This window comes from Ambystoma mexicanum, chromosome 13, assembly GCF_040938575.1.
Source record: "Ambystoma mexicanum isolate Mex_15411 chromosome 13, UKY_AmexF1_1, whole genome shotgun sequence".
Lineage (NCBI taxonomy): Eukaryota > Metazoa > Chordata > Amphibia > Caudata > Ambystomatidae > Ambystoma > Ambystoma mexicanum.
Window position 1 is genome coordinate 114,230,587 of NC_090938.1, and position 26,181 is coordinate 114,256,767.

Here is a 26,181-nt window from a genome sequence, read left to right on the forward strand (position 1 = left end):
ACGTTCTTGCAATAAGCTTTAAAGGGCATGAGAGTAAAGGCTCAAAGGGAATACACGTTAAAAACGATTGAGGTCCCATACAGGGACATTGAATGGGACCGGTGGCTATACATTAGTAAGGCCTGTCAACAATTGAACTAACAGGAGGGCTCTTAAAATACGAATCCTCTGAAGAGCGCTTGAAAATTGAAAGCGCTGCAGATAACCCTTAATTGTTCCAATTTGGAGCCCCAGATTTGCTAAATATAACAAAGCACCGTAGGTGCGTCACATAGGAAGGGATACACATTCTTATTCCTGCACCAGTTGTTGAACTTGTTCCAGCGGCACAAAGATGTTACTGGCCTTCTGGCAAAAAGCGAAATCTCCATGTCATCCCGGAGGTCCCAATCCTTGTATCTCAGCCTTTCACAAGAAGGCTGAGAGTCTTGACCTCTGGATGGAGAACCAGACATTCCTCTTGTGAGAGAAGATCTTCTCTTTGTGGAGGACTTCTTGGAGGGCAGATGGACATGACCAGACGTTCTGGGTACCACGTCCTCGTGGCCCAATCCGTGGCAATGGGGGGGGGCGGGGTGGTCATGGGTTTCCCAAACTTTCTCAACCTCCTGATCACGCAAGGCATGACTGGGGCTGGAGGGAACGCGTACAGGAGTGGAAACTTCCAGTCCACCACGAACGTGTCCCCTAGAGCTAGAGTTTCCTTGAGCAAAACATTTTGCACTTCTGTTCGCGACCAATGTCAACCGGTTCCTCTAGGGGTTCCCCAAAGGGTGAAGATATCTTAAAAGGACTTCCCAAGCAAGTTCCCACTCATGGGAGACTGCTCAAAGCAGCTGCCGCCGTGTTCTGCTCTCCAGCTAAGTCAACTGCTGATAGAGCAATTCTTTAATGCCCAGAAGCAGAGCTGCATTGCCTCTGCACAGGGGTAGCGACCCCATACCTCATCTCTTTTTGAGGTGTACATGGCCACTGTGTTGTCAGTCATTATCATGACATTCTTTCCCCGCAAAGAGGGCAGGAAGGCCTTCAGCGCAAGTCTGATTGCCCTCTGCTCCAAAAGGTTGATCTGTAGTTTGGACTCTGATGGAGACAAACGACTGCTGATTGTCAGATCGCTGGTGTGGGGTCCCCACCCCGTGAGTGAGGCATCCGTCACTATGGTTCTCTCCGGCCATGGCTGCCAAAAAGATTCTCCCCTTGAGAATGTTGTCTTTGCAAGCCCACCACAGAAGGTCCTGAACAACTCTATTTGGAACTTGCAGGTGGTCTGACATTCTTCCTAAGTAGGACTACTGAGCCCTGAGATCCCATTGAAGGGATCTCATTCTCAGGCGGGTCTCTGGCACCAGGAAAAGGCAGGATGCCATGAGACCAAGCAACCTCAGAAAAATCGAAGGCCGGAAGATGCTGGGCACTCCAATTTCTTAACAATCTGCAGAATGTGTTGAGCTGTCACTTCGGCTGGTGAACCTTTCCCCGAAGAAACATCCAGGACTACTCCAATAAAACTGGAGTCTTTGGGATGGTATCAAGTGAGACTTCTTGTAATTGAGGGAGCAGACCAGTTTGTGAAGAGGGGCAGGTCACTGAGATGTTCCTGGGCCCACTTAGATGAACGAGCCCTGATCAGCCAATCGTCCAGGTAGGGGTAGACAGACTCGCTACCACCACCATCAATTTGGTGAAAAACCCTTGGGGCGGAGGTCAGCCCAAATGGCAGAACTGGAAATATATTAACCGCGAACCTCAGGTACTTTTTACTTGAGATGGATTGGCACATGAAAGTTAAGCATCCTGAAAGTCCATTGATAACCAGTATTCGAGTTGGAGAGCCTGAAGGATCTGAGAAAGGGTAAACATCTTGTACTTGTCCTTCCTGAGGAACTTGTTTAAAGATGGGTCTCATTCCCCTTTCCTTTTTGGGGGAGGCATGGGGGGGGGGAAATCAGAAAGCATGGGGCATACCAACCCTGGTTCCTTTCCGCTACAGGTACATGTTCTATTGCACCTTTCTCTAGCATGGTCAAACTTTCCTGCACAAGGAGCGGATCCGAATTTTGACAGCCATTCCCCGGTGGATGATCCGGATGCCTTTTTTGAAAAGGAAGGCAGTGACCTTGGGCCAGAGTTTCCAGTGCCCAAGCATCTGAAGTAATGCCCCGCCAATCGTTCAGATGCTGAGTAAGTCTGCCTCCCACCGGAGTCTTGTGGGTCAAGGCCTCAGAGTGGTTTAGAGGCGGCTGAAGGTAAGGCTGTTGCTCTTTGGGATGACATTGCACCTCTCCCTCGTCCACCACAAGAGAATCCGCTCCGACTGGCTTGTCCTCTTCCAAATCAGTAGAATCGAAAGTACTTACCCCTCCAGGAAGATGAGCCTGAATGGAGGCTGTCTAATGGCGGCATCAACAGATTTAGCCGCCGCCTTTGAGGTCTGCAGCTTTTCCAAATTCTCATCCGCCTTGCTGTCAAACAGCATTGAGCAGTCAAAGGACAGGTTGAGTAATCTAGCTTGCACATCTGCTGCAAACCCAGACTTCCGCAACCACCAACACATCTAGCTGCTATGGATCTGCTGATGAGGTCTGCAGTGTCCAATCTGACTGGAGACATTCACCCATTGCCTCCTTAGCCATCCTTGATTGCCAGGAAGCAGATGGGATGTAGTCAGCTGCCATAGCAACAATTTGATGGCCTGATATAACCTTGCGGTGATTAAAAACAGTCGAGGATGACTTGATACATCATAAAGAGTGATTTAATTGTGGAATACCTACCTTTTCTTCCTTGGGCAAGGAATTTTGCATACAGGCTGTAATGGACTGCCCCCTTCTCCTGTGGGTATGAATTTGTGATTTAAGCCACAATTTATAAAATAAACTTTTACCAAAGCACTTTAGAACTGACTAAAGTATAGAATGCTCCTGTGAAAAGTGTCCCCCCTCATTATCCAAGTCAGTTTTTAGTGGAGAAAAGAGGTTACTGCAATTCAGGGGATGGAGCCAGGGAGCCAGCCCACATGAAAGTGGTGAACCTGCTGGCAAAAACGGGTATAGGTGACAAAGGGGAACCAGAGACTGCAGAGAAGTCGGAGAAAGTGGATATGGCACTTGGAACAAAGCATTAACAGAACCAGTTGTAAGGACTCCTTGCTTCCACAAGATTACCTTTAATACCATAGAGATTAATACCTCATAGGGCTGGGGTTAGCACGCTGAGGTGGTATAAACATTTGCCAGATTGAACTTTTGTAGCACCTCAGGAATCGACTGAACCAACACCCTCCCAAATCATGGACAAACTAAGAATGTGTACACTCAGGGAGCCTGAGAGAACTAATTACATTCTTTTTCATGGAGAAATGATCTGGTGGATAAGAGAAAACTGACGCAGCTTTTGAGGGCTGAGCCCTACACTACAGGCAATAAAAAAGTTCCCATCAGCCCAAACTGAGGCCCCAAGACAGGCTAAAGAATATATGCAGGTACATAAAGGCAACAAGTTTCTCAAATCTATGCTGCTCTTCAACATTGAACTTTGGACATAAAATGCAATGTCCCCAAGTATGAGGGCAAGCAGAAGGCTAATGTTTCAAGAGTAGCATGATGCAGAGCAGATTGCTCAGTGTCCAAAATAAGGGAGACTAATTTCACCCTTAGGACAGTGATCAAGTCTGCATTCTTCACCCTGGAAGACTTCCGGGTGCTCATGCTGCACCAGGCACAAATACTAGAACTGCTAGAAATGTAGCATGTAATAACACCGCAAAAAACATCGACTGCGACAGTTGCCATTTCCCTTTAACAGTCACTGCACCAAAAAAGTAAACACCTTGCTCTTAAAAAATGCATGAAATAAAAAAAATTCATGACAGCGAGAGCCAAAACTATATTTTTAAAATTAGCCCTGGCACTCTGATCTGAATAAAGAATAGTTTTGCAAGTTATTAAAAACGTCATAAAAACTACATGCATTTGTGTCACACCATTTAGTATACCGTCACCACCACTGGTATTAAAGATAAAAAGTGAAGGGATTTGGCATCAGTGGTTAGTAACACTATATAGCAGAATCAAATATGTAATGTTTCTCAAAGAAAAATGAGTATATATATATATATATATATTTTTTTTTTTTTTTTAAGTCCCTACGAAATCTCGCTCAAATTGTAAATTTGCCCGTCCAAACTTCAGAGCACACCATGCGGTTATTGGAACGTGTAAATAACGTGCAAACCACAAAGACTTACAGATCTTTGATAGAGGGGAGTCCTCTTCTGTTTCTTAGACCAAGGTGAAGCAGTAGAAGAGAGTGGTAAAGATTGAGAAGGAGGGGTAGGTGCAGATGGGAGAACAGTATCCGATGACACTGTACAAAGATTCGCCATCTCACTGCTGTAACATGGCACAACATTACACAGGGGAACATTCAGCAATTACTACATTTGTAACATTCTTAAATATCAAACCCTCTAAGCCCATTTAATATAACTATGCGGTTTTCAAATTTTTTCCTCACGACCTTACTCGTCATATTTAGCAAATGATGCGTGAGCAACATTCACACCAACTCTAGCAACCAAGCCCACTGATGTTTGTTAGTCCCACCATTACTCGTATGCTCATAATTAACAAAGTGGAGAAATCAGGTAAGTGAATGCTACTTCAACGAGAAAAATAAATCAGATCTGTAGTTAAAACATTTGCAATATATTCTCGAATATCAGTAATACTCATCAAAAATTTGAGAAATTAAAGACAACAGTATGGATGACACTGCACCCTGCTGTGGTTCATACTGCTAAAATATAAATTTATAGGAATCAGTTAACATTGCAAAGAATTAGAACACACCCCCTAAAAAACGTAAGCTACCAAATCGCATTAAAATTTAAGAACATGCTACTTGGGAAAGGGTAGAAGCTAGTATTCACATTTCTTATGGTTGATCGGTGAACCAACACGATACTGTTGCGCGAAAGAACACCTTACAGTTGGACTTTAAAGCACTAAAGTAGTTTGCAGGATAACACTGCAGTCAGTTGGGTTTATAGAGAATTACTAACAGTTTCCCTTAGATTGATCCCATTTACACAATTTGTCAAATACCTTAAGCGTTAAATTTGGCAAAGTCTAGAAAGATCATACAAGTAATCAGAAACCGTAAAACACTACTATACAGGCACAAAGACCGCCAGTGGCTTAAAGTCTCAAAAACTTAGCGATTTGGAGGTGTGTTCAGGAGTCTTTACATAAAGTAGCATGTGAAGACATGGGCTTTGCTATAAAAGAACTATGAAGGACTTTGGAATGTATAAATAGAATCCAAGATCAATTAGGATATGGATAATCTTTGGTGAAGTGGCTCTGGTAAAAAAAGGAAGAGAAAGAAAATTTTAAAGAATGAACAAGACTACCAAAAATGTAACCCATTTAATCAACTATATGTCCAAATAAAGTGCAAAAATCCATTAACTTACCAAATGTACTACAATGGCATGAATTCAAACCAATTCCAGTAAAAAGTGAAGAAACGGTTAGTTATGGTTCAAATCAAATAGGTTTAACTTCAGCTTTTAATATTAACGCCATACACATGGCCATTGACAAAATACTAAATCAGTCCAGAGACTGAAATGTATACCAGCAGACCACCGCAAAACCAACAACGTGGCATACTGTGTGACTGCATTTGACAGTGTATCACATTGACAATGCAGACCGGTCTATTTGCAAGTTACGTGCAAACCTCTAGAGGGTAGGGTCGAGACAACTGAAGCAGAAAAAGTTCATTTAAAAAAAAAAAACGCTCAACAGAAGAGATGTTAAAGGGGCTCTGTGGAGGCTTGATGACCTAGTTCAAGCACATGGAGTTTAAAACCTATTGCAAAACAAAGTTACTCAAAACTGATAAAGCGATGTGAAGCTTGGTAGACCTAGGTACTAAAATGTATGCCAAGCCACTACCTAAATGAAACGGTAGACTGGTTTTCTAAAAACACATTCAAAAGAACAAAGGATGTCCGTTAAAAGGGATGTTGCCTACAGAAGCTTTAATGAATTAGGTTTGCTGTTCTTAAAGGAGGAATTGCACAGTCGTGCTAACCCTCAAGAGTATAGGTGAAAGACAATCACTAATTGAGATGAAGCTTTCAGACAGAAAAAAAAACGACCACTCAACAAACCAGTGTGGGCAGAAACCGATTCAACGGTTTGAACACAGATCATGAAACGCGTGTAGCCATATAGCCTCACGTTTTGGACAAATGGCGCGCACATAATGCAGGGCTTGTGTGCCTCACCAAGCAGTTTTTTATTCCTAAACTACACATGCCATCTTCCTATGGTTTCATCAAAGTAGAGGGGGGTGGACGACGAGTGGGTATTCCCAGTGCAATAGAGCATGATGAAAATCTGAAGGTTACTAGATAACAATGGACAAATGAACACTTCCACCAGACCTACAGTTGCCCAATATAATCGCAGCCGTCTACCAGGCACTGTGCTCAACTATGTTACAATAAAAATGGTATTTTTTTTTTAATCTGTCAATAAAAATGGTGAATCCCAAAGCAAACATTACCTCGCAGGTGTTTTCAAATATTGCACTCAGTAGTATTTGCAGATTCTTTCTTACGGCACACGTTTCAAAGGATGGCAGTTGCTAGTGATAAAAAAATGACAGCGAGAGAATTGATCTATCAAGCTAGTAAAGAATACAATTCTAGCTGCACTAGAGATGTGCAGGAAGGAGAATAAAACAAAGACTAATAGCAGCGTTGGGAAGTGCTCGCTTGAAGCTGTTGAGTAGGCACAAACTTCTTGTTTCAGATCAAGTATTGTGTCGTCAGCATTTGTTAACTCTTCTTTGGTCTTGTTCGTCGTTTCGATTTGTTGGTGGTTCCTTGCCTGATCTGAACTTGAAGCAGCTGTTTCAGATGGTAATTTCTGTTCTGTTACACTTCATACTGAAAAGAGAAAGTATAATCAGCACCAACTGTTTGCAAGTTCTCTAACTACTTAAAAACTCGAACATGAACAATAAAGCCTTCGCAATACACGTTTACAGATACAGTATTCCCCCAAAATTAAAATGCGCTCGTCTTGCAGTTAATCAAAGCAAAACAGTTTAAGGCTGAATAAAACTGCAGCGATTATTCCATTTTAAACTGTAGCAGTCCAGAATAGGAGGAACGCATTCTGCAAGTGCTAGTGAGAGTTTTAAATTCAGTGAAGACTAAAAAGTACAAAATGAAAGAAAAAAAAAAAAACAGGACACAAATCAGAACAATGTATGACTTCTGGCCAGGAGCAGTAAAACATTAGGCTGGGGCAATGTTCCATAGCACACTTTGACGTAATCCTTCACCACTGGGTCAGAATGTGTGACTTTCATATGGGAATTCTGGAGTTTAACTATGTATTGATGAAAACTTCAACAGGTCGAATGATCAACCTTCACAATAGGGCTGTTAAAGCCCACTTACTAAAACGCACAAAGAGTTGGGTCAAATTCTTCACTAATTCAAGAAGAAAGGAGCACCAAGTTTGGAACAACGTTTACTGTTGCAACCTAGAACCGAATCTATTCTATAGAATTTCTATATTGAGCCAACATGCCCGAAGGACTGGGAGGGTGGTGAGGGAGGGGGCGAGCAACATTCTGGCGATTTGACCAGGCATAACTTCAGACTGACTTCATAACTTTCAAGCAAGTTCAAACACTGCCATACCCCCAAATCCCTCCTCTCTTTTGGTGTAAATAAAAGCAACACAGTTTTAGTTTTCAATCTTAAGCAGCTTTCAGGGAAGCAGGTGGTAAACGCTGAAGGAAGGCTTAGGGAATTTAAGAAGCATTAATAAATGTTAGGAAAGATTTCTGTTTCTGAAACTTTGCCTCCATAGTTTCAATGGACCCTCCTCCCTTTATTTTTGCTCTGTTTTTGAACGAGTCCTGGCTTCCTGAAGTGAAGTTAAGCTTTCGCCTTGCCTTTTGCTCGTTATTGGCAAATTTTTCAGGTCTTCAGACTATATCTGTACAGGGAAACATGGTTTCGCTTTCGAATTCTTGTTTTTAACATTGCATTGAGCACGTTCATTGGGGACAGATTACCCCTAGCATTTTACACATGGGAGTTTGGATTACTTTTATATGTGCATAAAGACAAGCTGGTGCAGCAGATCAATTTTTTACATTTATAGTGTGCACATAGACCACATATGACTACTAAGCGTGGCTAGGCCCCTAAAAAGTGCCACAAGATTTTTAAGCTTGCTTCTTTGGCCACGTTATTTGGGCTTCTCCCCGCTTCCTCTCGAACCGTGCGCAAATTTATGCTCCTCCCTCTTTCACCCTGTTCTGAAAGGGGTCCCTGCAGGGAGCTACCTCGTCTCCCATCCACGTCAATATCTACATTAGCCACTCCCCGCGCTCATCCAATTTCAACATCTGCTACAACTATGCAGACATCCGGATCATCCTCAAGTTGTTCCTCCTCCGCACTTTGTGCTACAATGGATCCCTATTAGGCGACTGACTACCTTTAAGGCATATGCATCACTCATTGTGCCCTCCATAATACTGGGCTTGAAATCCTTCTGGATAAGTTCACACACTGGCAACCTCTCCAGAACCCAAAAATCTGGTTCTTCTCCTTGTCATCACCACAACTCCGACAAATGAACAAGTTACTTACCCAAGGTAACGTTCTTTCGACTGGATGTTCCCTCCCACGTATTCCTCATCTTGTGATATCTCCATATTGAACTTTAGCTGCTACGGAATTTCTTTTCCAGCAGGGGGCGCTGCACGTTGATGCCCGTCGACTATATCCCTCGAGGGCCTCCATCTCGTTGTCATCGTTGGTATATAGCGCATGCAGTCACTGTTGGCTCCGGTTGCATTTTTACCTGCATTGGTATATCCTATTCCCGACAGCTACTCACCATCAAAGAGTAAGCTGCAATGACATGGACATTTTACTGCGGGGTAGGTAGGGAGGGAGGGAGGGGCGATGTTTATGTCGGAGGAACATCCAGTCGAAAGAAAGTTACCCTGAGTTGTCTCGGGAGGATAGCTCAGGGGCAATGCGCTTGCCTTGGAAGCAAGACATGGAGGACACAGGTTTGATCCCGGGTCCCGCTTAGAAACCTCTGGGAATTAAGGGCGTTATAAATATATCATGCATGGGTAAGTAACTTGTTCTTCGAATGGATTGTGTCCTCCCACCTATTCCTCATCTTATGACAGACTCCCAAAGCAGTATTTGCATCTTTGGAGGAGGGAGTCAGAATGTACAGTTCCCAATTAGCATTTAGGAGTTACTTATTGGTCTGTGGGCAGAATAAAACACTGCCTTCCCAAAAAGACCTTCCCGGCCTGAGGGAGAGGCCAGACTAATGCCTGGTGAAAGTGTGGACCGAGGACCATGTTGCAGCTGCACAAATATCCTCAATTGGGACTCACCTCTTTAAGGCAGAAGTAGACATGCCCCTGGTCTAATGTGCTCCGAGACCCTCAGGAGGATATTTTCCAGCTAACTTAGCAGTCCGAGATTCCCAGGATGATCCACCAAGATAAACCTGTGCATCCCAACAAAAAGTTGATAGTTTCTACATTTCCAGACTGTCAAAATTAAGCTAAGACTAAGTGCACATTTTGGGTCAAACCTGTGTAGCCTCTCCTCTTCCAGTAGGAGGTGGGGGATAGAAAGAAGGTAGAATGTTTTTTTTTGAGTTCAATGAAACTCAAGACACAATGTTGGGTAGAAAAGTAGGTTTAACCTTAAAGTCCATTATACCTAAAGAAGACTGTAAGAAGGCTTGCAGGACAAGGCTTGAAGTTCACACTCTACGGGCTGATGTAAAAAGGATGGTCTTTAAAGGTTAACAATCATAATGGAAGGAGTGAATAGGCTTGGATGGAGCACACATTAGGAATTTCACAACAAGGTTGAGATCCCAAACCGGGACTTGAAGAGACGGAGGAAAAACAGTAATTCATTTCAAAAACTGTATAAACAGTGGAATCTTGATAAAAAAATACCTCTTCAGAGGAGCGCTTGAAAATAGATAGCGCTGCTAGATACCCTTTAATTGTACCAACCTGAAGCCCCAGTTTGGCCAGCTGTAATAAGAATGATAACACCAAAGGTGTACTGCATGTAAAAGGGTTCACATTCTTATCCTTGTACAAGCTGCAGAATGTGTTCCAAAGACAGCGTACTTAAGGAATTAGTTGCTGGTCTTCTGGCCAAAAGCAAAATCTCCTTTACGTCAACCGGTAGGTCCCAATCCTTGTACCTCAGCCTCTCCGAAACCATGCGTGAAGAACCAGACCATAATCTCGTGAGAGAAGGTCCTCTCTTTGTGGAAGACTTATTGGAGGGCAGATGGGTGTAACGCTCACCTGATTCCGACGGAGGCGCAGGTCTGGCTTCGAGTGCTGATGCTTCTTCAATGGTGAAGCGCAGGACTCTGAAGATGGACAGGAAGGGCCCTCTACTCTGGCTTCTCCGGCTCGCAGGAATATTCCCCTGTGCGTGAAAAGGGAGTATTACCTACTGACTGAGTTATGCTCAAGCCTCCCACTCTTTCAACCCTCCACAATACCCTTCCACGATTCCCTGTGAAGTCTCACCTTAGGGTCTGAAAGGACGAGCTCTCCATCCTGCTTCTGACGCAGGGGCGCGTTGAACCCAGTTACTTCACTGGATTGAGGTTGGATGGGAGTTCAGGTAAGCTTGATTATACTGGTAAGGCGCTGTAAAAGTTCTGTTGCAAGTTCAAAAGTTCAAGCTTTAAATAATAATGTTCATTGTCTTTTTTCAGGTGATGAATGAAGATTCCTTTGGAGACTTCTTGCAACAAAGCGCTGATGTTGATGTCTTTTCCCCATAGGGGCCGGGGTTCGGAATGCCGGAGATATGGCGCCGACCCGAAGTGAAACGTGCAGTTACAGTAAAGATCTGGTAAATCCTAGATGAGCGCTCAGGTAATGTTTTTGCATTCGCTCATCTAATGTCTGTCTTTTTTCCCCATAGGGGCCGGGGTCCTGCTTGGAAGCAGCAAGACCCGAAATGAAATAGGAATGACCCAACAGGTAAGTCTTAGAAGGAAACTGAGCCTTTCCTATTCCCTTCCTTCTCTCACCTCTTATTCTTGTCTTTTTCTCTAGGCTGTGGGAAGTGGCTATGTATCCGGATGATCGCTGCTGAAGATGGAGGAACCCAGGAAAGGTGAGTGAAATGCAGCGCTGCAGCGATCGTAACAAAATGCTTTTAAAAATGATGTCTTCCCTTTCAGGATCGTCAGTGATGTCTCTGTGGTGCAGATTAGCTGGTAGGTCTCTTGTCTCCCTTTGCAGGTGACCCAGGATGCTGACAGGCGTGGCTGAAGTCCAGATGCAGGAGATGACACGGTGAGCGTCCAGCTGCGAGGAGCAGAACAACGCGAAACGTGAGTTGCTGATCGGGTGTGGTTTAAATAGCTTTGGAAGAAGTTCCAAGTGTGTATCCTTCCTCCGATCAGGTATGTATCCTTCCCCGACCACACCCGGGTGGAAAGTAGTCCCACAGGTAAAGTAGTTCCTATTCAGGCCTCAAGAGGGCCTGGATGTGGCAGCATGGTCTGCATCAGGTAAGTGCACATTAAAACACTTGAACACATGTCTAGCTTTATGAGCCTGGCGCCTAAGGCGCCAGGCCTGCGTCCAAAGGGCCCCAGCTTGGGCCCGCTGGCACTCCCCTGGGGGAAATGATGCCTGCCTCTGGGGTTGCTGGGTCGGACCTGGCTCCTTGGAGGTAGGCATCATGACAGTGGGCATGTCCAGAAGGTCGAGGTACCATGCCCTCCTGGCCTAATCCGGGGCAATTAGGATCATGGATTTCCAAAACTTTCTCCTGATCACGTGAGGAATGACAGACTAGAGGAAATGCGTACAGGAGTCGAAACTCCCAGTCCACTACTAAGACATCCCCTAGAGCAAAACAGTTTGCACTTCTGGTTGACACTGGTCAAGAACATGTCTACTTGAGGGGTTCCCCCAAAGGGTCAAGATCTCTTGAGACTTCTGGAGCTAGTCATCACTCATGGGAGACTTCTCCGCCTGCGCAGAGCATCCGCATTATCCTCCGGTTAGGTGAACTGCCGATAGATTCCTTCTTGAATTGCCCAGAACCAGAGCGGCATTGCCTCTGTACAGTGGTAGTGACCCTACACCACCTCTTGAGGTACTTCATGGCCACTGTGCTTGTCCTGTCATTAACAGGCCATTCTTTCCCTACAAAGGGCAAAAAGGCCTTCAGCGCTAGCCCGATTGCCCTCAACTCCAACAGGTTGATGTGTAGTTTGGACTCGATGGACAGCCGTTGAGTCAGATCATTGGTGTGGGGAGGTGTCCGTCACTACGGTCATCTGCGGCGATGGTTGCCAACAAGGTTCTCCTTCCGAAATGTCCTTGCAGGCCCACCACAGAAGGTCCTGTGTGACTCTGCACGGAGCCTGAAGGAGGTCCGACATCCTGCCTGACAATTGGGACCATGGAGGCCAGAGGGCCCATTGAAGGGATCTCCATCAGGCAATCCTCTGGCACTAAGAAAACGCAGGATCCCATGAGGCAGAGCAACCTCAAAAGAAATAAATGCCGAAGGTCCCAGGACGCTGGGCACTCTGGCATATGTGACCATCTACAGAGCACTCCACTCGGGTAGCAAGGCTTTCCCCAAAGAAGCACCTATGACAGCTCTGATGATTGAGCCTTTGAGATGGTATCATGTGGGAATTCTTGAAGTCGAGGGAGAATCCCAAAGTTAAAGGGCCTGTTCGGTGGTCTGTGCCCTGACCAGCCAATCATCCAGTTAAGGGTAAAACGTGAACACCCCTCCTGACTCCCCCCCCCCCACCCACCCACCAAACTCCTGAGATTTGCTGCCACCATCAACTTGGTGAAAACCCTTGGGCAGTGGTCAGACGAAATGGCAGAACTCGAAACTGATAGTGAGAATCGCCAACAGCAATCCTCAGGTACTCTGTGCTCGACAGAGATCCTTCTCATCTGCACACCTTCACCATTCTTTCCCCTCACTCTCTGGCCGGCCTCCCTTGGCCCTCCTTGCCCCAACTGCAAGGCTAAGAACCTCTGACTCCACACTTTCCTTCTCTGCCTACATCACTGATGTCTCTAAAAGAGAACTTCCTACTGCACCTCCTCAGAGGTACTCTGCTTTCCCTCGGATTCCCCCAGAAGCACACTGTCTCCCAAGCTCTGGTTCTCTCTAGGTTGGACTATGGTAACAGCCTCTTTCTAAATCTACCTTCCTCTACTCTGCCCTTTGCAACTAATCTAGAACAGGACTGCGAGACTTGTCCTTGGCCTCAAGCCCTGAGTTTGTATATCTCCAGCTCTGAAATCTCTTCATTGGCTCCCATGGATGCAAGGATGAAACTAAAAAACCCTCTGCATTGTCCACAAGGCATTCTGCAGCCTGTGTCCAGAACACCTTCAGCTATCCCTCCGCAAATATCTCCCCTCTCAAGCCCCTCGCTCCTCCAACTCCCTCAGAGTTGGTCGTTTTTTTCAAAGAAACGAGCTCGGGTAGATATCGGTCTTCGGCTGGGGCTTCCCTCTGGAACAGCCTCCTTGCCACTCTGAAACTTGAGTACCATCTCCGATCCAGAAGCACCTCAGGATCTTCCTCTTTGCTTCTGCCTTTGCTCCCCCTCCCCCATCCCCTGCTGATCTGTTCTCTCTCGGCACTGTGCACTTGGCCACGCTCGGTCCTACGGGCCCAGGTACCTGCTCACCCTGCCACCCTCCTGCACTGCCTCCAGGCCACTCCTTGCACTGGGGTCTGTGTCTGTACCCATACAGTCCCCTTCCCCCTTTTCTTCCTGCACTTAGACCTACCCAGTCTGCTGCCTTAAGCCAAGCACTTGCCGGCTGCGCTACCACCGTTTGTTGCCTTTATTCTTTATTATTAGTTATCAGTTTCTCCCTTGCTCCGTACTTTGCACTCCCCCACCCCCCCCCCCCCACTTCCATGCACTTTTCCCCCTCTCCCATGTACTTACGCGTTCTCAATGTCACAGGGCCTAGTAAGATTGTGGTTTTGTTCTCCCCTGTTCCCCTCCCCGCCTTGTTGCGCTCTGAAACACTTCTGTACGAGCACAATATAAATAAAACCAATTCAATGCTTTTGATGGATTGGCACATGAAAGTAAGCATCCTGAAGGTCCAATGATACCAACCATTCCTGAAGATGGAGGGCCTAAAGGATTTGAGAACTGGTAACCCATCTTGGACTTGTACTTCCTGAGGAACTTGTTCAAGTCCAAGATGGGTCTCAATCCACTGTCATCCTTTGCTATTAGAAAGGAGTGTACCAACTCTTGTTCCTATCCGCTACAGGTACTGGTTCTATAGCACCTTTCTCTAGCAGGGTCAAAATGTCCTGCATAAGGAGCGGATGTGGAACCTTAAAAGCTGTCCCCCGGTGGATGGTACTGAGGCCTGTGTCAAAAGGGAAGGCAGTAACTGAAGTAATACTACGCCATTCTTTCAGATGCTGTGAAAGTCCCTCCCCAGGGTCGTGTGGAGTAAGGCCTCAGAGGTTTTGAGGTGGCGGATGCAGCGGATGAGGGTAAAGCAGCCGTTGCCAGGGTCTTTGCACCTCTTCCCCTGTCCACCACTGGGGAATCTTCTCCGACCTCTTCAATTAGACAGTCCTCTAAATCTTCCAACTGAGGAGCAATAGCAAAAGGACCAGTCTCTCCAAGCGGTAACATTTCAGTTTACGGTATATATAGACGCACCACTTCAGTGGACATCTGGCACAGCTTTCCATCCACACACTTTAGAATGCAGCTTTAACTGCGGAAAATTCAGTCTAGCTCAACAACAGTTTTTACCTCCTTACACAAGACTTGCCTCAACACCTCTGCCATTAAAATAAAACGTGCAACAATATTTGGTCTGGCTGGTCACAAAATATCTCTTGCCCTAGCACAGTGTGTTGACCTCCCTCTGCACCCATCCACCTGCCTGACCTCTTAGGTTGCTTACTGGACAGCCCGGCTAATTCCTAATTGCGGCCAAAGGCACGCGCACACACAAAAATCCTGGTGTAAAAAGGTCACCTGTACTTCGGTCTCAGAGGGCATTCTCACCACAATCTCGTTAGACCATATAAATGGGAAAACTTGCTATTTAAATGACTACAGTCTTGTTCCACTCCACATCTGTGGTGCTAGAAAGTCTAAGTGTGGTGCAAACGTGAAACCTCCCTGATTGGACAACTACTGGCTGTTTAAATGGCATAGATACTTACCTTTGTTGGGCTTGGACTTGCTTCCAGCTAGGATTTTGGATCAGACCACCTCTGCAGCAATTTCTTCAGATTAGCGTTGGCACCAGGAATCCATCGAAGAGGCACATCCTGCTGAAGATCCAAAGACTATTATGGCATTAATTGACCCTGAGCAGGACTTGAGCCCTTGGACTAGCAAGACCAACTAGTCTCAACACCTTCGAGCATCCTGCCCTTCTGAGCCTTTGGGGCCTGACCAGCTCTCTCGTGGGCTACCTCGTGTTGCCATCCCGCATTCAAGCCCGGAACATCAGTGGTCACCAAATCACGGCACAATTCTCCTTCTCCACGAATGTCAGCGTCCCAGCATCAAAGGATCTGGTCCCGGAGCAGCACCTCTGCCTGCGAATGGAATGACATCCGTTGTTGCCTGTGTGCAGAGTGTCACTGGAACGTGCCCTTCTCCAAGCTGTGATAAACTTATGATTGAGATGGAGGAGCATGTCCCGTGTGCTGAAGCCACTGGTATACCACGGTAAATGTGAAAATGGGCTAAATCCGTTTTTCATCTGTCAAAAGCCTAAACTTTGCATCCAAGCATTAGTTATCTGAAAATCAAACTTGACAGTAAGGCAGTTTCCTTCGGAGGTGGAATGGCTCTTCTAAAGAATGGATGGGAGCCTGTGGAAGTCAGGATATGCACCTATCGGACCAAACTGGGCAACCTAAATTAAGGGTGTGCATACAAGTGTCCAACTCCCTAATAAGGGATTAACGCCAGTTTTCCCTTAGAGTCAAAGCAGATCTGGCCAGAACAGGGAATGCCACTGCATGAGGAGTCATTCTAGAATCTAGATGAAGCACTCAGAGAAGCCAATAAATCTGGCACAAGGATCAGACAGTGGGGAAATCTTGCTTTCTGCAGTCTGCATCAGCAAAAACAGCAGGACCAAAGCAAAGCCCTGGACTACGTCTTTAACCAGTGCTGCTAAAAAGGTCCCACTGTAATTGGAACCCATTTTTTGGTGTTTTTCCTGCTTAGGATGTGGCAAAGATTCTTCATGAGATAAGGAACACAGTACCATCTTTGCCCCATATAGGAAGACAAGCAGGCGTGCTCCGTCAGGCAACCTATACACATTTAGTCCTGTAATACCAGGCTATTGGGGGTGAAATAGGGAAAGCACAATAAAGTGTCTAAGACCTTGATAGCAACCTGGTGTCCCCAATGTAAGAATGACTGGCAAGAGAAAGTGTGAGGAAATGACTAGTACAGGGGCGAGTAGCAGCTCCACTGCACAAAACTAAAAAATAGTAGTGATCCAGGCACAGCCTGACAGGTACACCCCCTTTGCCTCAGGACTGAGCAGGACGACGGGGTATACACAACAGGGGGAGTGGGAGCTGGAATAGAAGCGCCACAAACAGTAAAGTTGAAACAAAAAGTCCAACAAAAGGATCTTTAAAAATAGAAACTTAAATGCACACAACTATCAAAATACTACTAGACCACCACCAAGTGAAAACAGTTAAAGACAATTTTAAAGTTGCACGATGTGTAGACTGGGGTGCTCTGGCAGATATTAACAGTAACATGTCAAAGTTAACACAAATGACTTTCAAAAAAGTTAGACGCAGGGCTTATGAGCCACCATGGTACTCGCCATGACCTTGGGGCCATGGCTACTTCAAATAGCCTCCTTTTACATTCATGCAACAGCATCTAGGTAGGTGTGCATGTGCTGTGCCAATGGCAAGTTGGCATTGTGAAGAGTTTGAGACAGGGCATTGTTCAAGACTGGAAGAGCCAATGGCTTGCAACAGGTCAAGTCAAGACGGTTTCTGCTGGGTCGAGTCTGTTTCGAGACGTAGAGTCAAGTGCTTCCAGAGAGTTGAGCCAGTGGTCCCGACATGGTTCAAGTGAGTATATGAGTCAAGCCAGCTTAAAGATTTAATATGGAAAATGTTTAGTGGAAAACCTTTCGAAAAGTTAAGGTCATACTATTGTATTAAAGTAGAAAGGAATACTCTTGAATCTGCGATCTTGTTAGATCTTTAGTTTTGGGTTTTTAATTGATGGTTTCATCATTTACAGGTATGATGTTTTTAGAGAAAACATCAACTCGCAACACACCCAAGAATACACACACACACACACGTGCAGTGTTAAGATACACATGTAGATTATTTTGGACACTTATGGTTCAAGTCTGCATAAAGATGTCTTAAAAGGCAGGTAAGTGGGGCGAAGCTAACCAAATCCAGCAAACATCTTGTAGCAGCTTTACGTGATTAGAACATGGATGTGCCTCTCAGTCTTTAGGAAGGCCACCAGCTATGGGCTTCAGTTTGGGTTTGCAGTCACTGGAGACCTAATCCAGGGTCTTGAGCAAGGGGAGTCCTTCCCTCTGCTCACTTGCAGAGTCAGCTGGTCCTGGGCATCAGTTGCCTGATTTACAGCAGGTCTTGTCAAGCCAGCTGGCTATCCCAAATAGACCCTTGAGATGGTCAGAGAAACATTTGCCTCTTCCTTGGAGCTCCAGGTCTAACTCGGACAGAGGACTTTGGAATAGACTTTACTACCGGATTCCAGATGAATGTTTCAAGATAAGGTCCAAAGATTTATTTAGTAAGAGAAGCTGCCCCAAACGCCTACTCCTCAAATAGGTGAAATTCCAGTGGATTGCTTCCATTTGAGCTTTCTGTACAGGGTCCAAATCTTACTGCTGTATGAAGTGTTCTTCGCCTTGTGAAATGTTTACGACGATTGATTATATGTTTGTCTCAGAGCAGTTACATCCACGTATAGTCTCATTGAAGGTTATAATGAAAAAGGCTAGTGACCACGACATGCTGATAGCAGAATTCATCGCACTCGAAAAAACCCAATCACCGATGTGGCAATTTAACATTCAGGCTACCTCGAATAGAGTGCGCCTATCCTTAAGGAAAGAAGAGCTGGAAAAGCTTGAAAGCGATTACTGTAAGGGTGGTCAGCATCTGGAATACGAGCAGCTGCTACAGCAATTCAAACCTAAAAGGACAGGTCTAAAAAACATGGGCTATGTGCGTGCGCACAGCTTTGATGTGGAGGTGCAACGCCAAAAACGTACACTACGCAGTAATTTAAGACACTCAAAATCCTTGGGCCAACTGGCCCGTATACAAGCTGTTAAGGCTGCAAAACAATCGTACAAGAACTGGCTAAAAGCGCACAAACATATGTTACTACAAAAAGATGCCGAAGCATTGATGAGGTCATTACAAAACAAAAATACATCAGCTTTCTGGTCTCTAATTAACAACGTGTATGCACCCCAAGAATCAATCCAAACCTGCATGGTGTCAGAAGCTGACTGGACAGCGCATTTCAGAAACTTATACAGGTCTGCTGAACATTTGGAGGTCGACATCGAAGAATGCTCCAAACCTTGGGACCTCGAATTCAGAAAAGAAGAAATAATAGAAATAATTCAGAAAGCAAAAAACTCGAGGGCACCAGGTCCAGATGGGCTTACAAACTTTACGATTAAGCAGTTTCCCGAGATATGGGCAAGTCTGTGCGAGACTCTTTTTAAAAGAATAGTACAGATTCGGCAATCCCCAAAATCGTGGAAGAGTGCGATCATCGTGCCCATCTTTAAGAAAGGAAATAGATCAGATCCAAAAAATTACAGGCCGGTGGCACTGTTAGACGTGTTAGGGAAAATCTATGCAACAATGCTACAAAAGAAACTATTAGCTTGGTCAACAAGTTCCCTACACGTCGACAAACGTCAAGCAGGCTTTGTGAAACAAGTGGGTTGCCCGTTAAATCTTCTACTGATAAACACAATCAAAATGGAGGCAATAAAAACGAACACAAAGGTGTACCTGGCCTTTATAGATTTTTCATACGCGTTCGATACTATTGATAGAGCGCTTTTGTGGGAGAAGTTGAAGAACTGGGGATGTCCAGCAGATTTAAGAGCAGCAATTAAAGAACTCCATTCAAAGACTTCCATTCGTGTGAGACTAGATCGTTCGGGCCTGTTATCCGCCCCCATTGACACATTCAGGGGAGTAAAACAAGGCTGTCCATTAGCTGCAGCCATCTTTGGATTGTTCATCTCTGATATTGGTGATTCAATCAACAATACAAAATCTTTTTCCCCGAAAGTGGCTAACACACACTTAAGTTGGCTGCTTTATGCTGATGATTTGATTGTATTGGACATGACACCAATTGGCCTGCAAAGAAAACTGAATGCTGTACATCATTATGCCGCGTCCAATAATCTTGTAATTAATATCAAGAAATGTGAGGTACTGGTATTGCAGACCTTAAATGGTGGCGGTGTAGGTGGTAAAAAAAAATGGTTTGGTCTCTGGGGCATGAAAAGTTGCAGCTTTCACAAAGTGTCAAATACCTTGGGATGTCAATTAGCTCTTCCATCAACGACGGGCCTTGGCTTGTGGAAGCCAAAAGGAAGTGTATCCAACTCGCAAATCAAGCCCTGGTACTTAACAAGAAGTTTGGCAAATTCTCACTACGTCCGGTCATAGCCTTTTACCAACAGAAGGTGATACCAGTGGTGTCTTATGGTGCTGAAAATGCGTTGGGATGCCCTTACGAGTCTTGGGCCAACCTTGAAAACTGCTTTTGGTCGAGAGTACTAGCACTCCCTAGGGGCGTGAAAACAGCCTGCATAAGATATGAACTGGCGCAAATATCTTTACACGCAAGAATCTGTTGGAGCTTGCTGAGTCTGTATCGAAAAACCCGCAGTCAAGCGCAGATCCCACAGTTTGAGATTCTTCATAATATCCAACCTGGAAACTCCAAAATTATCCAGATGTGGGTGAAAAGATGCGAGGCAATTCTGAAAAAATATGACATAACGGTCGATCTGCTTCAGGAGAACCCGGACGCAGCTAAATTAAAGATCTGGCGAACCGACTGGGACGAGACTTGCGCTGAAAGAGCTGCCGCGAGAAGTTCGAGCTATGCTCCATTGGAAGCTCGTGCCTTTAACAGCTTTCAGATGTATGTGGCTCTATTCCCAAACGCTCAGGCACGCAGACTGTTTATGTTGTTTAGATTAAACATGTTTAAAACGAAAGACCGGCTCCGACTATGGAGAAGCTTTGCCCACCTAAGCCCGGAATGTAGGTTATGTGCAAACGGTCCTGAATCATTAAAACATCTAGTCTTATTTTGCACCAAACTGAGATCTGAGAGGACCAGACACTTGGGTCCATGGAGCTCAGCCCACCCATCATTGTGTGCGGATGAGTGGTGGAGCTCAATGTACCAAGGAACCGACCTAAAATTAATTCTGCCTCTAATAAGACTACTGGAAATTATAGAAGCACGTTTATTGTTATTAGGGGAAGGCATTTCGGGAAATGGAGCCCGTGGCTGAAAGAACAAAAGTGAAAAGAGAGGAGGGGAAGGAACTTGAATGGGGCAATGGATATTTGGAAAAGATGTGTGAATGTTTTGTGTCAGTTTTGTTTTTTAAAGGTTTGAAAAAAACCAATAAAAATAAAAAAAAAAAAATAAATAAAAAAATGTTTATTTTTTCATTTATATAGCACACAACCCTTAATGGTTCTATAAAGCTGATCTACTTGACCACCATCAGTTGGTGTTTGCAAAGGGTATAGGGACCTACATGAACCTGCTTCTCTTAACTACAAGAATCGAGCTTTTTAACACAGACCAGCCAATCCATTTAGAATTTATTGATTTTAAACAGGCCTTTGACTCGGTCTCTCGCGAACTGCTATGGTTAAAACTGATGCAAGCAGGATGTCTGTCATATTTTAAATCTAATTGATCAATTTTACTCAGACACATCCATTAAAATAAAGCCAACGAGCGATTGTTTATTATCTGCTCCCATCCCAAAGTTTTCCAGTCTTAAATAAGGATGCAGTTCAGCTTCAATACTTTTATATTAACGATATTGACCTTGTTTTTAACCAGACACGCTCTTTCCCGCCAAAATTAGGAAATATCATGCATCTTGGATTTTATATGCAGATGATTAAGTTTCATTAGATCAAACACTGGTGGGCCTTCAATGAAAATTGACTGCATCGGGAAGTTAGGCACAGGCGAAAGAGTTAACCATTATTATTATTAATAAATCAAATACCATGATCCTATGGCCCATGTCAAGGAAACCAAAACACAAGATGGCGTAGGCACTTGGTAAGGCTCAGCTTAACTTCGTAAATATAAATACTTGGGCCAGAATATTAGCAATAGCATCACAGATCTTCCCTAGCGCATGGAAATAAAACAGAAGATGCAGACACTAACATCCCAAGCCAGACTCATTCAAAAGAGATACAGCACATTCTCATACTCCCGCAATATTCTTTAAACAAAAAGCGGTTGGAGTAATTACTTACGGTACCCAATTTGGACAGTATCTAGGCAATCTATTGGAAAAAGATTCTTACTTTACCAAAAAGTTTACCAATGGATATCCTCCGATATGAATTAGACCTAGTCTCACTAGCCACAAGGGTAGCATGGCAATCTTTAGTCCTACATAGGAAATGCCTTAGAGATCCTAGCCAGACTAAAACCTTGCTATCTCTATTAAATGCAGTTATGAATGGGAAGGAAACTAGTCCACTGTATAATTGGGAAACTTAATGCAAACAATATCTGCTGGATGCAGATCTCTTCAAACCCTGATAAAGACACCAGACAAAGCGAAAGCAAAGTCATGGGACTGGTGTAGTACATGGAATGAATGTCTAACCTACTCAAGTTAGACTATTCACGACTTTACCCCCAAAATCTCTGCATACGATCCCTTTATATCTTAAAAGAAAATTCCTGATAGTAGATCTGCTGCCACTATGTTGAGACCGCAGTTAATGTTATGGTCCACCAAACTACAGTCTGTCGTCCTCTCAGAAATGACAAATCCAGACGCCTTGTGTCGATTCTGTTAAGATAATAGTCAAGATAAAACCCTAAAGCATTTGTTGCCTGAGCGAATCTAGCCAAATCAAGAAGATATATATATTTTTTTTAAATATTTTAGTGATTTATAAGGTTTTAACTGACATTTTATGGTTAGAAATTTATGATGCCGAGTCAGTCTCTGAATATCATGACAGTGATTTATTGGCCTTGAAAATCCACGAGAATGATGATCCACAACTATTGTGATGAACTGTGATCTGCACCAATTGAACGCCTATTTTTCCGAATTTTACAAACCAGAGGCAGCTAGGCACTTTTAACTTAAGCAGTTAGTTACAGAATGTGCTTGTAGCAACAGGTTACAGTTGTTGCATGAAAGGATCACATGGGAAGCAGCTTACAAATTACAGCATTATCGTAAGTTACAGGTCCTTTGCAGCGGTAATAAGTTACAGCCACCACCTGAATCTAGTGAATAACTTGTGGAATCCAGTAGATAGAGACAGGATTGCATAGCCAACAACTGTTGGCTGCCTGAGAAAACACCCGCCTTAAGTTAGTACCATAGTGACGGGTCCGTCCTCAAGGATGAGGGCATGGAATTCCAAAGTATGGCCGTAATCACTGGGAAGCTGGAGCCGCACGCTTTTTGACATCTGAACCTAGGGATCGCAACAAAGCCAGCGTAGGTAGAGTGGGTCTGTTGGACTGGGTTTTCAAGACTTCACTCATCAGGTAAGCAGGGGTGCTGTTGGAGAGACATGTGTGCGTGATTGAGTGTCAAATTTGAGCCTATTTAGGACCAGAAGTCAATGGATATTATGTGTGGCTGAGGAGATCTGTTCGTGTTTGGGAATGTGGAGGGCTGCTCTAATTGCATTGTTTTACACAATTTGTAGTTTACTAATGTTTCAGGCATTAGAATCTGCAAAAAGGGAGTTGCAGAAATCGATCCTCGATCGGATAAGTGCTCTAACCACAGTGATGCAATTGTCTGTGGATAAGAAGGGTCTGCTGGCTCTGACCAGTTCGGAGGTGTAGGCTGCTGGGGAAACTATAGCTCAGACGTGCCTTGTTAGGGTGAGTGAAGAGTCAATGTAGATACCTAGGGTTTTTACTTCCTTGGCTACAGTTAGGTTGCTGTCAATGTTAAACGATTTGTACGGTTGGGGTAGATTTTTCACATTAGATTGGCTACCTAGGAGTAGTTTGGTTTTCTCATCATTGATACATAGCTTATTTTGCGCCATCCAGGCTTGGATGGTGAGGTAGATTTTAACAAATTAGAAATCAGTGTCATAAGTTCCAGTGATTGGTAAGAGTAATTGAGTGTCATCTGCGTAGTTTGTATACGCGACACCGTTTGTCTAGCCGGGTCAAAAAGAGGCTTGGTAAACAAGTCATGGCGAGACACATGAGCCTTGGAGCACTCCGCAGGAGACAGGGGCTGGTTCAACTGCAGCCGAAGAGAAGACTTATCGTACAGTTAGAGAGGAATGAACAATACGATCTATAGCCTTGGATGAGAAGTGAGCAGCTAGTGCAAGGTGTTGGCAAAGAATATTGTGGTTAACTAGCTCAAACGGTGAGGATATGTCAAGTAATAGGGGAAACGGTAAGTGTCTTTGATTTGGTCCATTTGGATGTTGAGGTCTAGAAGGCTTCTTTCAGGTCATCAGGCACTTTGCTAGAGGTGAAGGAGATATTGATGAAGGTTGTGATGAAAGGTGCAAGCTCATTGACAGTATTTAATTAAGGTGGCCTGGCAGATGTCCCCTTGGCATCTTGAAGGCTTCAATACTTTGATGATTTTTTGTATGGTTTCAGAGGTGGACACAGGCATAAATTCTAATTTGTGGACACTAGAGCGTGGCACTTATGGTGTCTAGGGTGAGTTTCGCTTTTTTGGCTGTGATTATGTTTTGGAGAAGGGTGATTTTGTTGGAGGGCATTTTGGATGTTTGAGCACCAGGGCTGATACTGGATTCAAAGATCAGGTGTTGGAGAGAATTCCCTAGTACCAGATTGAGCATTTTCATTTCTCTGGTTGTACGAGTTACCTTTTTCTTTAATAGTTGCTGCCTTGTATTTGGTTGCCAATTTAGCGAAGTGTGCTTTGTTTGCGTCTGAGGGAGTTTTTCCCACATGCACTCATCCTTTCTTTTCGCAGAGCACAGAGTTTTAAGGTTCGCAGAAAAACAAAGGGTTAGCATGAGATATTGGTTTCATTTTCCGGATGCCCATAAAAGCAACTTTGTTAATGGCGGCCAGAACGGGTTGGTCACCATGGATGTTGGGTCGGATATAGTAAGTGGATAGCTAGTTATTGGTAGTAACAAGGGAAGCATATTTTCTGGATTGATGTTCTGCTGGCTTCTTGACGTTGCAGAGGTAAGTTGGGTAGGTCCATCAGGCTTGGTTGTTATGGCGATTGAGAATAGGATGACATTGTGGCCAGACCATGGGCAATGGTTATTGGCTAGCATATTAGTGACAGTTGATGTCAGCTAGCCAATCCAGTATACGTCCTTTGTCGTGTGTTGGGAGGAAGATGCGATGAGTGAAGCCTTAAGCTTCCATTGTGTTGGCAATGAGGCACGCTTGGGTGTCTGTTGGGTCATTCAGGCCTAAATCGAAGTCTCCCATAATTACTATTTTGGACAAGAATTGTTTTATTATTTGCAAGGAGGGAGGCAATATCTTCGAATGAGGACCCTGGGGCTGCAGACAAGGTGGAGGGTGAGGCAGCAGGTGGTCGAGAGTGATTTTTTAAGTGAGATCACTTCTCCCGATGGGAAAGAGTGGTCAGAGGATTCTCTTAGATGGATTTTATTTTTGGCGATAAGTGCCACTCCACCCAGTTTTGAAGTAGTTCTCTTTCCTGAAAATGGTGTAGCCCTCTCGGCTAGCCATCAAAAGGGGCGGGCCAGCTGCTGGGTTCAGCAAGGTTTCAGTAATTGCAAGGATGTCCAAGTCATTGGTTCATCATTCCGGGATGTGCTGGTGTACTTGTATGTGGTGTTGATCGGTGGAGGAGCATATCTGTTTTCCGTAAGGGGGAGGGTAGGGCGGGGTGGAGGTTGGGGCATTGTTTCTTCAGGCAAGGGACAGGGATGGTGAGTAGTAGTTGGTGGATTAATGAGTGCAAGAAGCTAGGCATTTGTTTCTCTGGTCAATAGAGCATGGGGATTAACAGGGAGGGGTGTGCAGCAGTGGGGATTTAGTCCTAAGCTCTCGGTGGTCCAGATTGTTCATGACGCGTGAACGAAAGTATGTGAAAGGGTGTACCATCGATAGGAAGTGAGTCGGTGGAATGTTAGGTGAGTAGTGGAGCGTGGGTGTGCCATTTGCAATCTGTGTGGGCTAAAATAGGGATTTGTCCTTCGCCTACTGTGATCTGCGACTCCTGAAATTACACTGTGGGCAACATGGGGAGATCTGTGTTGTGCATTGTGGATAGACTGCCCACATGCATACTGTCACCCCTGATTTTGAATGTAAGCCTAGGCATGTGCTAGCTCAAATATACGAGATTATAGAACACATAAAATAAGTGTTCTAGGTATGTACTGCAAGGAAAGGTGCACCTAATGTCGAAAGCTTGCAACAGAGCGTGCAGTGCAAAGGCAAAGCTAAATTTGAATGCAATCCAAGGCCTGCGCTAGTCTAAAATATTGCACGCAAATGTAGGTCACACATTGTTGCAAGTTTAAGTCTTAAGTATTTAGTGCAATGATTAACACATGTGGGGCAGAAAGCTCAAAATATAGCATACAGTGCATATGCGCAAATAGGTCTGACGGCAATCGAGGGTCACAAAGAATAGAGATCTCACAGTATAGGACAGTTAGATTTGCTTGTAAACCATGGCCTATTTTATGCTTCAGTATTACATGCAGCTGTCAGACGTTACCAATGTCGATCCAGAGTATATTGCGCAGTGAGC

At 44.6% G+C, this 26,181-nt stretch overlaps 1 protein-coding gene across 6 annotated transcripts in view; it reads right to left on the bottom strand.

Annotated features, from left to right (window-relative positions):
• Window positions 1-26,181, bottom strand: part of CSDE1 (cold shock domain containing E1) — a 1,384,522-nt gene that overhangs the window by 1,258,012 nt on the left and 100,329 nt on the right. For 3 of the 6 annotated variants that reach the window (XM_069633407.1, XM_069633409.1, XM_069633406.1), the window contains exons 1-2: window positions 6,583-6,719; window positions 4,250-4,394 (exon numbers count right to left, since the gene is read on the bottom strand). In XM_069633407.1, coding sequence (XP_069489508.1) covers window positions 4,250-4,387 — 138 coding nt within the window. In that variant the 5' untranslated portion in view covers window positions 4,388-4,394; window positions 6,583-6,719. Of the gene's footprint in view, window positions 1-4,249; window positions 4,395-6,582; window positions 6,968-26,181 lie in introns of those variants that run through there. The other 3 variants (XM_069633412.1, XM_069633411.1, XM_069633408.1) reach the window with 2 other exon arrangements.